At 50.3% G+C, this 13867-nt stretch overlaps 7 protein-coding genes across 7 annotated transcripts; 2 read left to right on the top strand and 5 right to left on the bottom strand.

Annotated features, from left to right (window-relative positions):
• Positions 1–559: 559 nt before the first annotated feature.
• N7473_004979 (putative endo-1,3(4)-beta-glucanase) lies at positions 560–1840 on the bottom strand (the record flags this gene model as incomplete). The annotated part of the gene is made up of 1 exon (XM_057150919.1): positions 560–1840. One exon carries the CDS (start codon positions 1838–1840, stop codon positions 560–562), a length of 1281 nt encoding a protein of 426 aa, XP_057011029.1.
• A 417-nt stretch (positions 1841–2257) lies between these two features.
• On the bottom strand, positions 2258–2854 carry N7473_004978 (uncharacterized protein; the record flags this gene model as incomplete). Its single annotated transcript, XM_057150918.1, has 1 exon — positions 2258–2854. The coding sequence occupies one exon, from the start codon at positions 2852–2854 to the stop codon at positions 2258–2260; it is 597 nt and encodes a 198-aa protein (XP_057011028.1).
• A 354-nt stretch (positions 2855–3208) lies between these two features.
• Positions 3209–4113, bottom strand: N7473_004977 (oxidoreductase, short chain dehydrogenase/reductase family; the record flags this gene model as incomplete). The annotated part of the gene is made up of 4 exons (XM_057150917.1): positions 3209–3298; positions 3351–3651; positions 3712–4007; positions 4066–4113. The coding sequence occupies 4 exons, from the start codon at positions 4111–4113 to the stop codon at positions 3209–3211; spliced, it is 735 nt and encodes a 244-aa protein (XP_057011027.1).
• Positions 4114–4578: 465 nt separating this feature from the next.
• Positions 4579–5657, top strand: N7473_004976 (zinc finger HIT domain-containing protein; the record flags this gene model as incomplete). The annotated part of the gene is made up of 3 exons (XM_057150916.1): positions 4579–4622; positions 4691–5152; positions 5219–5657. The coding sequence occupies 3 exons, from the start codon at positions 4579–4581 to the stop codon at positions 5655–5657; spliced, it is 945 nt and encodes a 314-aa protein (XP_057011026.1).
• A 1109-nt stretch (positions 5658–6766) lies between these two features.
• Positions 6767–8359, bottom strand: N7473_004975 (uncharacterized protein; the record flags this gene model as incomplete). The annotated part of the gene is made up of 2 exons (XM_057150915.1): positions 6767–7536; positions 7606–8359. 2 exons carry the CDS (start codon positions 8357–8359, stop codon positions 6767–6769), a joined length of 1524 nt encoding a protein of 507 aa, XP_057011025.1.
• A 1192-nt stretch (positions 8360–9551) lies between these two features.
• N7473_004974 (glycoside hydrolase family 16 protein) lies at positions 9552–11018 on the top strand (the record flags this gene model as incomplete). Its single annotated transcript, XM_057150914.1, has 1 exon — positions 9552–11018. The coding sequence occupies one exon, from the start codon at positions 9552–9554 to the stop codon at positions 11016–11018; it is 1467 nt and encodes a 488-aa protein (XP_057011024.1).
• A 411-nt stretch (positions 11019–11429) lies between these two features.
• On the bottom strand, positions 11430–13384 carry N7473_004973 (SUMO protease ULP1; the record flags this gene model as incomplete). The annotated part of the gene is made up of 2 exons (XM_057150913.1): positions 11430–13192; positions 13255–13384. The coding sequence occupies 2 exons, from the start codon at positions 13382–13384 to the stop codon at positions 11952–11954; spliced, it is 1371 nt and encodes a 456-aa protein (XP_057011023.1). The 3' UTR covers positions 11430–11951.
• Between the last annotated feature and the right edge of the window lie 483 nt (positions 13385–13867).

The following is a 13867-nucleotide window of genomic DNA, read 5'->3' as shown; positions in this document are numbered from 1 at the left end:
CTTGGTTTGATTTACTCTGTCATCTTTTGGAGTTATTATTCATCACCCTCGCTCATGTCCATTAGTTCTTCCCATACTTCGTTTTGCTCCATGATACTGATAACGTTCTTGATATTAGCGAACTTCAAAGTTTTGCTTCCCATACTCACCTTGTCCTCTTCTTGCTCTTTATACCCTTTCCCTCGCCCTCATATTACGATCTCCCTTGGAACTTTCTAGTCTTTTGTTTCTACAGCATTCTTTTTCTTGAAATTTGCAACAATCTCTCACATCACATTGGCCGTATACATTAGGCCAACATCCTTGGTCAATCCTAAGCCTACCTCCCCCTATCAAGACTGCACACCATATTCATGGCTCAGCCGCTTTTGCCTGGGTTTCTTTGTCAAATTGGGCTTTCGTATCTAAATCAATCTGCCTGCAAAGGCTTATGAAGGTGTCCGGTGTTCCTCGTCTCAGAATCTTCAGAGTAGCGAGTCAATGCTCGGCGCTAGAATTTGTAGATAGATGTTTATTGTACATGGGAGACAGCGTAGATAGCTATTTGGAAAGGTCATAATCACCAGTCCCGGTTCTGAGGCGATCCACTGGTAGAGGCATTTCGCTCCGCTTCCATCATGCGATCGAAATCAGCCTGTGCTTGCTCCTTTTCGCGGTTTCTGCTGGATTCATATGGATCTCGATCACCGGCAGGGGTATAAGTTGGTGAATTGGGAGAATCCTGTTCCTGGCCCCATTGCGGCCTGGGCTGCTGAGGCGGGGGAGCCCGGGGACGTTGTCCGCTTTGTTGACGCAGGCGGTCCCAGGCACTGGTGGGCGAGCCATCGGGGTTCGTGTACCGGTATTCGGGAGCCGTGGGGCTCGCATCGTCGTCCTTGCCGCCGAAGAAGAAATCAGACTCCTTGGACGATTCTCCCTGCCGGGATGGGGCCTGGCCCCCATAACCCCACGACTTGCGTGGAGCTTCCGCCACAGGGCGCTGTTGACCAGCCGAGCTAGTCTGCTGGTCATTTTGAGAGGTGCTGTATGACATGTCGCTACTAGAAGGCGTTGTCGCTGAGTTCTCGTACGCGTAGGAGTCTTGATCATTCTGCTCCGGGTGGGAACCAGGATGTTGAAGTTCCTCAACAATGTAACCCTCAATATCCTTCTCACCACCGCGCATACGACGAATTCGTTCACTAGCAGCTTTGAGCTTGCGCTGTCGCACCTCCTCGGGCTTTTGGCCTCTCATGTCCTCCACAAAGCCTCTCAATCGGGGATCCACGATCACGTTTGTAGTCTCTGAGTATAGGGCAGCGAATCCAGACAGAATCGCGCCGGTTGTCGTGATGAATAGCATCTTGAAAGCGGATGCAGCGACCAAAGACCGGAACCCGGCTTTATCGCCCCGAGCTATATTGCGAAGGTAATCATAAACCGAGGCCGGACTGGCATTCGATGGTAGACCCGCGTCCTTACGGACTCTGTAATACAGATATGCCGTTCCCAAGAAAGACGAGATAGGTACACCCATGCGCCGGTAGTACAGGGTCCTCGTCGAATAGGTAGTGAACGCGTCCAACTCGTCCTGTGTGAGAGGGCGCCCCGTCAGAAGCCATGAGTTCTCCACGCGCTCCATCATCGTGTATGCCACATTTCGCTGCCAATTCCTGCGACCGAAGAATCCGAACGTCATTGTAAACAGATCAGGCCTCACCACTAGCTCTGGCCTAACCTGCAAGTGGAAGTTGCCAGCCATTGCGGGGTTTGGACCTAGGGATTGTTCGGCTTGGGGGTTGGCTCGGCCATGGTTGTCAGGGTAGGCCTCTGCCTGCGGCGAGGCATCGTCGAGGGCCATGGCAGCACTTCTCGATTGTGCTGCGATTGGGATGTTGAAAAGCTTCGTGTACTTGGGAACCAGGGCTAGTGAGGTCGGGAAGCTCAAGGTGCATGACGTTATGCGCTGACTCAGCAAATAAATGACTAAGTTCTTCCCAGTGGCCTCCTTCCCAATTAGGTAGCATAGCCCAGTGGATCCTAATATTAAGTACTGTACTTATAGTGCAGTAGTAATTCAAAGCCGGAGCTTATAACTCCTCTCCTTCTAATCGTCTTTCGAATCGTCTTTCGAATCGTCTTTCGAGATCGCTTAAAAAAACCGTATGTTAAGCCTTGGCAGCGTTGGAAGAGATCAAGGATAGAAACGAGAACAATGTTTTTATTAATACAGCAAAGTGAGATCCAAGCAATCAGAGAGCAATGATCAACCTGGGTCTTAATGTGCGATCTTTTTTATAGCCTCTACGGCAGCATATGCATGATCCATCACCCCAATGGCTTCATCACTGCCAACTCGGTTCCCCAGCCACACCTTATAGATGAAACGATACCAGCCCTTTTTCTTCGCAGCCATAACATCTACCCATTCCTCGATCATATCCCAAGACCTGGCGAAGGTGACAAGGACAAGTGTAAGGTACCGGAGTGGCTTAGAATAGAATCGGCTGATCCTAAACGGTTTCGTAATAATCTCACGATTCACAAGTAATGTCCAGGTCCTCGAGAATAGTTGTGAGTGGGAAGACTTGTTGTGTATTATCTCGAGAGCGTTGGTATCGAAGATTGAAGGACAATCCAGCCCCAATTGCTCCCTGAGATAGTCGGCCTCGTGCATCGATGCTAGTCTGTATACCGTGTTCTCGATAAGGTCGTCCAGTATTTCTTTGGAATAAGTCGCTCCCTTGAGGAATCTCCTGAGGCTGTTATGCAGACTAACGTTGGGCGCGAGTTCGTCTGGACCGGGATGAGCTGCAAGGTATTCTTGCGCGAGAAACCGGAGGCGTTCCTGGCGCCGCCCACCAGTGCTTGCCATCTCTGTGATGATTTAGGCTGGGGAGCAGGGGAAGGTAGTGGGAAGTATTCAAACTCTGTAAGAATTCTGCAGGTCAAGGAAATCAGGTAGTTATGACGGATACCAGGAGTCATAGATCATAGAGAAAGCGTGATGGATAGACTAGACTTTCTTAGAAGTCGGACATCCCAATCCGGTAACTATTACTCTATGCACAAAAAAATCCCGAAGTAGATAGAAGATTGAAATTTTCCTCCTCTTCCCCCAAAATTATATTGTGTTCAGACTTATATGGCCAGACTGCTGAGGTCAAGATAAATTTGACTGCTAGTATTGAACTCATGCCTCTCATTACCAAAGTGTTAAAGTTTTCATCTACCACTTCTCAATATAAGGCCGCAAATCCAACTCAAACGCAAACGTAGTCCGTGGCTGGGTATGCAGATACCAATAAGAGTCCGCGATCTAACTCAATCAGTACACAATTCAAGCAAGTCGGATCTATCTTCAAACTTACCGAATCAGGGCTCAGCTTAGCATCTTCATGCGGAAGAACCCACTGCTTCGTGCGCGGAATATCGATAATACCATCGATGATAGCATGCGACACATGAATACCCTGAGGACCAAATTCACGAGCCAGCGATTGAGCCAAAGCACGCAGAGCGAACTTGCCGCTTGCAAAGGCAGCGAATTGGGCGGATCCCTTGATACTCGCGGTTGCGCCAGTGAAGATGAGAGTTGGTGGGTGGGGGGAAGATTCTCTGGCCTTTAGAAGGAGAGGTAGCGAGCGCTGGGCAAAGTAGAATCCGGCCTTTCTGCTATGATGTTAGACATGGGGGATGAATAGTGCTTGTCAAAGGAGAGGTGATGCGTACGCTTGCGAGTCAAGCCCCGTAGAATACTCTTCATCGGTCAGTTCCAGGAATGGCTTCCTCACAAAGCCACCAGCGGCATTGAAGATAGATGCAGCCAACGGAGAGTCTGGGAATTGCTTCTCGATCTCATCAAATGCTGATTTAACACTGTTGGCGTCCGAGACGTCGGTGCTAATGCCAATGGCCTTTCCACCACTGGAATTAATCTCCTGGACAAGCGGTTCGAAATTACTCGGGGAACGAGACAGGAGTACGACTGAGTATAATTTGGCAAAGCGTCGGGCAATGGAGGCACCCTGCGGGGTTGGTCAGTTTATTGCTACTTTAGACATAGACAGGAGCCAGAATGCATACCGTGCCGGGGCCGACGCCAGCGATAATTGCAAGTCCCTTTGAAGTCATGGTGAATATAGAAGAAGTGTTGAGAAAAGGATTCCCGTAATTCAATCAATATTGATCAAACGCTGAGGGATTGTAGTGACTTAAGTAGAGGGAGTTAAAGTCTCGGGGTCTCAGCTATCACCGACGCTTAGAAATGCTCTGCGGGGATTGATCATCAACCACACGGATGATATCATCTCGAAGGAATGATACTGGCGCCCGATGTTGACAAACTCTTTGATGATAATATCATTCCGTTTAGTCTCCATGTCCATACACTCTGTAATCTGATGCAATCCATATTTTCTGATTGCCTATTATGTCTCCACAATGCCATCACATAGTTAATTATTGTTAGTAGGTTGGGATCTACACGTTCATCATTCGCCGCCTGAGGCAGCTATCGATAAGCCACGCTCAAATTTCCCGGAGCTTCACTTTCTACTTTAATCAAAGTCGCATCGCATCACTTTTCAACACAGCAACATGGACGAATCAGACCCTCTCCTCAGTGAGCTCTGCTCTATATGGTGAGCAAAATATTCCCTCCTCAAACTTAACCACATCTGTCTCGACCTAACACCCCCGTTCCTCCCAGCCACATCAACCCCCCCAAATACCGCTGTCCGCGCTGTTCAACACGCACCTGCTCTCTCCCATGCACACGCCGCCACAAGCTCTGGTCTCAATGTTCCGGTGTCCGCGATCCAGCCGCATACCTCAAGCGAAGCGAACTAGCCACCGAAGTTGCATTTGATCGTGACTTTAACTTTATCACCGGCATTGAGCGCTCGCTGGAGCGTGCGGAGAGAGATGTGGAAAATCGGGGGATTGAGTTGGCGCGTGGACAAGTCCCGCAAGGTGAAGAGGGCCAGGATGATGCTAGTTCTGGTACTGGTGCTGTTTCTGGGGCTGGGCGTAAGAGAAAACATCCTACCCAGGGCCTGGTAAAGGGCGAAGCTGGGTTCCTGCGTGGTGCAGAGGCGGGCCTGGTGAAGGTTCTTCGGGCGCCGAGGGGGATGTCGAGGAATAAGCAGAATACGTCACGGTGGCATCCGAAGTAAGTTGGTTCTATGCCTTGCTTTGCCGTTCATGGAGTGATATTGACTTGCGGTTTGTTATTTAGGCACAAGTGTCTAAGCTGGACGGTGGAATGGATCTCCACCGCTGGAGAGAAGACTATTCGCAATGCGTTGGAGACATACCTAATCTCCGAGGCCTATGACCGGGCCTACCCACTTCCTAAGCAGGACCGACCTGTTGCCGATTCAAAGAAAGAGAAAGAAGTCGTGCAGGAGAATACCCCTACAGAGCAGACTCCAACAGCCACCGAGACGCCCGATACCTCAGTGCCCACAACTACAATCACCACTACAGAGCCCACCGGTCCCTCCACAAACCCAGAGACAACCCAAACGCCTACGGCACCAACAGAACAAAAAGAAAAAGAACCAGAACCAGAACTTCCTCTAACGTCCCATCGCAATCTCTACTTCTACCTCCACCGCCCCCGAACAACCACCAAAAAACCCGTCCTCGCCCCCTCCCACCCTCCACAAAACTAGCCTCCGCACTACGAGAACGGACAGTCCTCGAATTCCCCACCATCTACGCACTCCCCGATTCTCCCGAGAGACTCCTCGCGTGCAAAGAGAGCTCTCTATTTATTTTGGAAGAGGAGTATCTAGGTACGGCTAGTCCGGAGGAATTGGGGAAGGCTACGGAGGGGGAGGAGGGGGAGGAGGATGGGACGGGAGCTGGGAATGGGGATAGGGATGCGGAGGGTACGTTGGGAACAAATTTGGAGGATGTGGATGAGGACAAGGTTTTGGAGGTTTTGAAGCAGGATTTGTTTGAGAGTGTGTCTTGATTGGATATAAGTGTGGTATGTACATAATGCAAAAGTGGGAAATGGGGAATGAACAGTGTCTGATAAAGAAGATGTGGATGTCAGTAATGTACAACCTCGTTCTCGTTGTGCTATCCGATATGATGAATAGAGTATATGACTCTTTTGGGGTACTAGTAATGGTCTGTCAGTGTTGCATGGGGCTGTTGAATGGGGTTGGAAATCATATCGGTGGTAGACGCGAAATCCATCTCTCTGATAACCATCGAGAATCGGTGGCCAAAGGTTACCATCCCAAATCTAATCACGACGGCCAATATCTAATCGGTCCTCAAGACGGATACGACGATGGATGGACGAGAGTTAGACAAGGTTTCAAAGGCACTCGGTCGATGGGACAAGAGACCTGTGCCATCGAGGAGTTAATCAATTGATCGGTAACGATCACAATAACTCCCAAAAAGAAGGAACCCAAACAGCCGGGATATGCAAAGACAGCCCAGGGGGTATAAGGTAGATAGGTAAACTAAATCACACAAAGAGATTCACCAAAGAATCAAATCATAAAACTCCAAGAAATGCCCGACGAATCGCTTCAAGGTGCAAAATATAAACAACCCAAAATCAAATCCAATCAAATCCAATCCATCAAAGGTGTATAACAAAACTCCAATGCTAAATGCAATGCATATGTGCATGAATCCAAAATCAAAATCAAAATCCAAACCTGAGGATATATACTTGGACGATTCCCGACTGCAGCGGTTACGTATAGTAGATACCAGAGGAGAGGCTGGTGTTCACCACCTACACTTCCTCGGTTGTTCAAGATGTTGAACTATCTGCGTCAGACGCAGTTTCCGGCAATACCGGAACAGGAGAGAGCTCAGCGCTCTCCCGGGAGTGGATAGGCTGGGTGGGCACCGTGTTGGGGACGGTAGGCACCACATCTTCCTGAGCGACAGGCTCGGAAGTTTTCCCACCGAATGGATGGCTCGCCTTTGAATCCGTGGGGGACATGTTGAGCTTTTCGGATCGACTGGGCTTGAGCTTCAGACGTCCTTGCTCAAGGGCTCGGAGAACGGTACCGATGTCTTGCGGGTCGATGGCACGGAGCTTGCTCATGGCATCGTCCGAGACGTCGGCGAAGGGGTTCCAGCCCAACTTGTCGAATTCTTCGGAAGTGGAAGATTTCGACTCAACAGAGGGACCACCGCCGGTGACCAGGCGGTGGAGGAAAGTGTCGGAGACACTCGGACGGCGGGGGATCTTGACCGGTTTGGACTTGTTGCTGGTGCTTGTGGAAGCCACGTCCTCCTGCTGACGCTTTGGAGGGCGTGCGGTGATGGGCCCATGGGGTCCTTCACCGACCTCGTTACGAATCTTATAGTAGATCAGACCCAGAGTGGCAGCCAGGGCCTGGTGGGCAGCCTCGGGATGCCGACGGACAGCTTCCGCGCGGGTGATGGTGAATGAACCGTCACTGGAGCTGCTGGAATCACTGTCGTCGGCAAACATTTCCGTAGGATGCATGCGGCACCAATCCTGGTAATCACCCAGTTGATAGAATTCTGCCAGTTCAACCAAACGATGAACTAGAGCGAGGAATTTGTTAGACATTGAGGGAGGGGAGGAGCAGACTCATTTTCATTCCTGAAGCTTACCTCGGCTTCGTTTCTTGAGGCACCAAAATCTCCACACCGTACGTGGGAAATACTGGGGCCATTCGAGGGCCCCGTCATCCGTAATCACCGGGACGGGGCTGATAGGAGCGTGGACCGTATGAGCCAGAGAGTTGAACCGGACCCGATCCGCATACTTCATCTGTGATTCAATTGAATCCATCCGTGAGTTCAAGGCATGGTATTGACGAGAGATCTTGTGGTCCAGGGTCATCAGATCCGTACGGAGCTGATTGGAAGCCGTCTGCAGTTTGCTGATATCAATGCGCGTGGCACAAGCCTCGCCCTTGATCGATTCAATGTCGACTTGCAGCTGATCAATGGTCTTTTGCAAACGATCCACATCGCCGCGTAAATAGACCGTTTCCGTACCGGACTGGCCGATACTGGACTTCAGCTGAAAGATACTTGTCTTGATCTGATCGACATCAGAGCGAAGAGCCACGACATTGAGATCGATCCGTTGGGAGATGGCCCGGTGGCATTCGAATTCACGGCGAATATGTTCATCTTCACGGTTCCGGCGGTCGACATAGCCTTCCTTGGTCAAAACGGTGGACCGCAGTTCCAAAACACGCGAGTCCAGTTGGTTCATTCGGTCATGCAGGTGTAGAAGCGAGAGTTCCGAGCCCGGTGGTGGAGTCTCACGGCGAACGGAGAGACGCGGGCTGGACATGGAGAGAGAAGTGTTGGAGGTACAGGAGTGACTCCTTTCGAGAGTCGTCATGGTGGACATGGTGGCTATAGTATATTGGAGTGGTAATCGGTTCGGGCATAGATCTCAAGAGCATTTCTCTAGACCAGAGTATCGTCCATTGTGTCGATGGTGAGTGTATGGTATAGTGTGGTTGGGTGTAATGTGGGTTGAGACTGGGACGTAGGGCCGTTGCTAGACTTGGGGGGAGGGCGTAGGGTAAAAAGGGCGAGCGACCAAGAAGGGGGGAAACCGGGTCGCACAGCCAATTTTTGCCCTCCGAAATGTCCGTTTCTTCTTTGCTTGTGCTGCACGGTCAGACGCCAACCATCAAGACCAACACATCATTACTCACCCCTGGAATATGACTCTTCAACCAGAGATATTAAATGCTATTGGTTCCCAAAATGATTTTATTCTCTTTGTGAATCATTTCGAGTCCTTTCTCCCTCGCAAAAGAGCCTTTCGATCGCTCAAATGTTGGAATGCGGATAGATTACCAGCCATGACCATACCAGTACAGGAGCATGTCTGCCTCACGGGACGCTCTTGGCGCGCATTAGCGTCTGTTAGTTGCACATTAGCGTCGTTTAGTGCGACGCGGTCCTCGCCCGATTCAGGCTGGTTCGAAATCGTCGACAGAAGACCGAGCTGATTGGCTGCTGTCTGGCCCTACGCTAGCAGAACCGACATTGCCACCCGACGGTTGATGTCTTTTCATTGGCTATTCCCTCGCATTGCCCCCATCGTCAGAATTCGCTCTAAGAATAATCACCCACACCCGCTCGACGTTTGCGGTCTCATGATGACATCGGTGTATCTTTCATACCCCCTCGTGACACCTGGCCACCTCTTGTCGTAATTAATCTCGGGCTGAGATGAGGCTGCACTGTACAACGACCATAAGAAGCCGGGGATAAAGGACAGGAACATCATTCAATGTAATAGTGAGTGAATCAGAATGATTATTATTATGATTATTTGCCACAGCCTAGAATGAGTCCAAAGGACTTACCACGTGCCTCGATAAATCTATGGCCTGGAGGAGTCGGTGTAACAACCTTCCCAATTAGGAAACCATGATGCCCTAACTAACGACAATCAACACGATCGCAACTTCCTCCCAAGTGGCCAAAAAGACTCCCCTTATAACAAATGAGACTTAGAGAGGGATTCATCTATTTGCAAGTACCCCCCTTTCTCGTACCCTTCTTAGGGACCTCAGCTGACCACCATGAAGCCAGGCGTCCTATTATCAGTCATTCTGGCACTCGCTATACTAAGCGCCAGCCCTGCAACTGCGTCAGCCTCAACTCCTTCCCAAGAAGCCTTGTCCAAGCCTCCTCGGAAGACAGATCCCAGAAAATGCGACTGTTTCACAGTCACTGGTCCAGATCCGGGGTACTTCCAGCACTACAAGCTCTGGGACTTTCGCTCTGTTCCATTGGCTAAACAGGCTGATGTGGACTTCTCGGAATTTGAGGATGATGAACTAGACCAGTTGGCAGACGGGAAGAATGATTACGATGAAGACGATGATGATGCCGACGATGATGACGGGGATGATGGGAACGAGGACGATGATGGAAGTGATCAGGATGACAATGACCAACACGATGTCCTCTGGTTCTTCGAAACCGCCTTCGACAAGGACTGGATGAGCCAGAGATGGCAGCGCCCTCGCACTGATGAGGCTCCAATCCCCATGGTCAACTCCAAGCACAACGTCTTCTTCACCAGGAACCGGCAAGTACTGCACAGATTCGCGACATATCTGGTCATGCGCACCACCCGCCGTTGGAACTATACTTCGACATCCGAAATCGAGACCAAGGTCCGGAGTATCTTCCACTGTTCCCTTCGGGTTCGACTTCGCGTTCTTCCATCCAACCTGTACGTGTCACTGCCTGAAAGTGTTTCCAGGGGTAACCAGAGTGTCGCGTTCAATGAAACCGCCAGTTTGAAAGAGGCCAAGCCACACCCCGGTGCCTGCGTCGGCATCTTCACGTATCGCGCCCACAACTGCGAGTCGGATATCGAAATCCTCACAAAGGACCCTCCATACCGCGTTCACTACGCCAACCAACCAGACTACGATGCCGTCAAAGACGCCATGATCCCTGGAGCGAGCACGGTTGCAGATCTCCCCGTGCACTGGACAACCTGGTCTACACACCGTCTCGACTGGCTCTCCGGTATCTCTCGCTGGTGGGTGGACAACAAGCCCCAGGATGCGAAGACATACCGCGTACCTGATCTCCCCAGTAGACTAGTGGTGAACCTGTGGAGCGATGGCGGTGCCTGGACAGGCGATATGCGATACGACGAAAGTGTCCTTCTAGCCATCGATTACATCGAGCTGGCATACAATGTATCTGCTGGTAGCTCGCAGCACTTCGAGATTCCTCCATCCGAACAACACGGCGCACATCAAAATTCCACAACAAATATTTCCATCCCCGACGTTGACGGCTTGCGAGATGAATTCTCGGAACCAGGGGCGGAAATCATCGATGGCTCGATGATGAAGAAATGCAAAAAGGGCCGGAAGGGACGAAAGTGCAGGAAGAATCGGAAGAAGAAACATAGCAAGCATGGCAAGAAGCCGAAACACCCTCCTCATAGAGGCTCGTCTTCGCGGTGTGAGCGTGCGTGTAACATTGATGACCTTCGTTTTGCGAATGGTGGGCTTCGTCGTTGAGGTTTCTACCTGCAGTATCTTTATGTAAGGTCTCCTGTTTCGTGTTTTCAGTGGAGATGGCTTGTTCAGCATGGGGAGTGTATTTTTATAGATTCGAATGAACACTTGGACTGAATTGGAAGATTGCTTGAAATTATTCTCTATCCTCGAAGTACCAAGTATATATAGTGACTTTACTAGAACGGAATCATGATGCGCTCGTACATAATGAATCACGAAATCCATGCCTGTTCTACTTCCACGAGGGACCAGAATGGTAGCAGACTCGAATCCAAGGCTGAATCGCATGTACCTAGTGACAGCCGGAGTCTCATCACAGAACCTGCTCTTATCTCAATCCACCCAGCAAGCGTATTGCATCAACATAGCCACGGCCAGCCTTCCAGCTAGCGATTGGTAGATAGATCGATGTGTAAATAAAGCCGTTCATATTCGATTCTAACCTACTGAACATCGCACATAATAGAAACACTAACCTAGATCATCCAAGCCGAACTCACACGAACTTCAAACTCCAACTTTCACACAAGAATACTTCATCCATCAACGACAATAGGGTATCATTTGAATTCGTTCAAACCATGAAAAACCAAGAGTAACAATAATAAGAAAAAGAAAATCCCCCTGATTCCCATACATAATAGAATAGTCCTGTTTTGACCGTGCCCTAGGTCCTCCCCGTAAGGATCATCCCCTGTTTCTGGTTCGCCATATACGCCGGTAAAATGAAGATGAAAAATGAAAACATGTAAAAATGTAAACGCCTGGGTGACGACAATGCATGGGCTGAAGTCATGTATGAGATGAGGGCGGTACCCTCGAAATAATAGATATCGGAAGCGTCAATCGTGGGTGGAAGGGCTGATTTCAAGGTCGAAACTTTGGTGAGATGCGTCGTGGGCACTCCAAAGATGTCATCGTGGGAGGATGCTTTCAAAGCCACGTCTGGCCCATCTTATCCACTGGGTAGAATGGACCATGTAGCCCGCCATTCATGAGTTCCGCGACAATCTTCACCCGCAAGTCAACCGTATCTTTTGCCCCAAACGCCGTGGGTTCAATACCAAGAGCAATTGCCTTGGCATTGATGAGAAGAAACACGCCACAGTCACTCATGTTATCCTGGTGGGAAGAGACAGAGGGCAAGAAGGACCATTCTTCCGCGTCAAACTTGTTCCCCAGTTCTCCAGCAAGCCACTTCTTGATGACTTCTACCTCTCGCATGCCACGAGCACCGAGTGAATCGAAGTATTCGATGGTCCTGTCCACGGGTCGTACAACCATTAGAGTCCAGTGACTTGCCTGGTGCACGGGTATGAAGACAGTGTCAACATCTAGGAGAGCTTCACCGCCAATCTTAGCCCGGTTGGCCCAGCGGCGGACACCTTGGTACCCTTTGTCTCTAAGGGTGGAGTAGAAGAACGTATTGAAAGCGTGAAATTTGGGGCGCTCGCCCGATGCCGTGTTGCCAGTCGACTGCCGGAGATATTGAACAAGGACAGTCAAGTATGCGTTGATAATTTCATCATTAAGCCATGCCAGTGGCTTGATACACGTCGCGATATCCTTTTGATACAGGTCGTCACCAGAGGGAGACCTGGCGACCGCATAACCCTGAAGCGTCCTCATAGCCTCCGAGACCTTCATAATCCATTCCCTCGACAACGGTCGCACAGCCGGTCCACGTGGAATAATCCGAGTCGAACGACCAGCCAAGCCTTCCAAGGCTTTCCTTTCTTTTTCGCGCTGTTCCCATTCAGGCGCAAGTATAGACGCAATGCGATTGTCCGGGAGTGGTTTCTGCTCGGGGTAGAATAGAGAGACGGCAGACATTGCCCTGCCCAAGGGCAGCTTCTCGTATGCCTTGTACTTTCGGCCATACGGGTCCTCAATAGCCTGGTCATCTTGAAAATGCGGTCTTCGTATTGGCTTTGCAGTGGCGGGTTCGGCGGGTCGGAAGCGCTGCGGGGAAGGTGTGTATTTCGGTCTCCTTGGATGCAGATATGACCCAAGATCTGTGTGTAGTATTGGAGCAGTTGAAACATCGACTCCAATTTCCTGCGTCGTGTCCACGAGAACGTAGTCCTCCTCTAAGTGCTCATCGCGCGGCGCGAGGCGCGGTGACACGGATGGCGAGGGTGGGAAGGCGCCCGGAATCGGGAGAGCGTAAAGATCTACTTCAAATGGATTTTCTTAGTAACTGCATGATCTAATCTCGCTGTTTTGTCGCTGGTACCTTCATCCTTTTGTATCTTCTCGAAGATCTTGGAGCTTGTGAGAGGGTCCACAGCTCCCGCTGATCGCACGCCATCTTGTACAGGCTCAGGCTCCGGCCTGCGGCAAATCCACGAAAGGAACCGTTTCATTGTAGAGATATGAGGTGTCGAACGAGGGAAGAGAGTTGAGGCGCGGTGGTCCTCGTCGCTGGAGGAGGCGTGGGCAAGTGAAGCAAGGGCAGGGTTAAGACGAATTGGAAAGGCGAGGTTGGAGTGTTATCGCAATGAAAGAAATATTTGGGCAGGCCCTAGCATCCATCATTGAAAGGGCCAACCCCAGGAAAAGTCCAGGAGCCCAGTCGCGGAGTTGATTTGGGGGAAGCAATCGATAGACCGCGCAGCTGGATCACTTTCATCATGGGGCGGCTGACTGATCCGCGCTAACCCGTTTGGGAGATCTGCAGATGCACGCACGCGAACTATAAAGAGCATCTTGTTTGCCGAGGTTGCCCGGTTTTCTTTCTTTAATTGAGATAAGATTCTTACTATTTATGTACCAATTGCTTCAGATGACCGGGAAATAAGAATTGAAAGTGTTTTATATAATCATAATCTTATACGTCGGCGCCAACA

Source organism: Penicillium subrubescens, assembly GCF_028828155.1.
Source record: "Penicillium subrubescens strain IBT 31985 chromosome Unknown utg000003l_segment0_segment0, whole genome shotgun sequence".
In the NCBI taxonomy this organism is placed as follows: domain Eukaryota; kingdom Fungi; phylum Ascomycota; class Eurotiomycetes; order Eurotiales; family Aspergillaceae; genus Penicillium; species Penicillium subrubescens.
The sequence above is the reverse complement of the archived record's forward strand: the minus strand, read 5'-3'. Positions and strand labels throughout refer to the sequence as shown.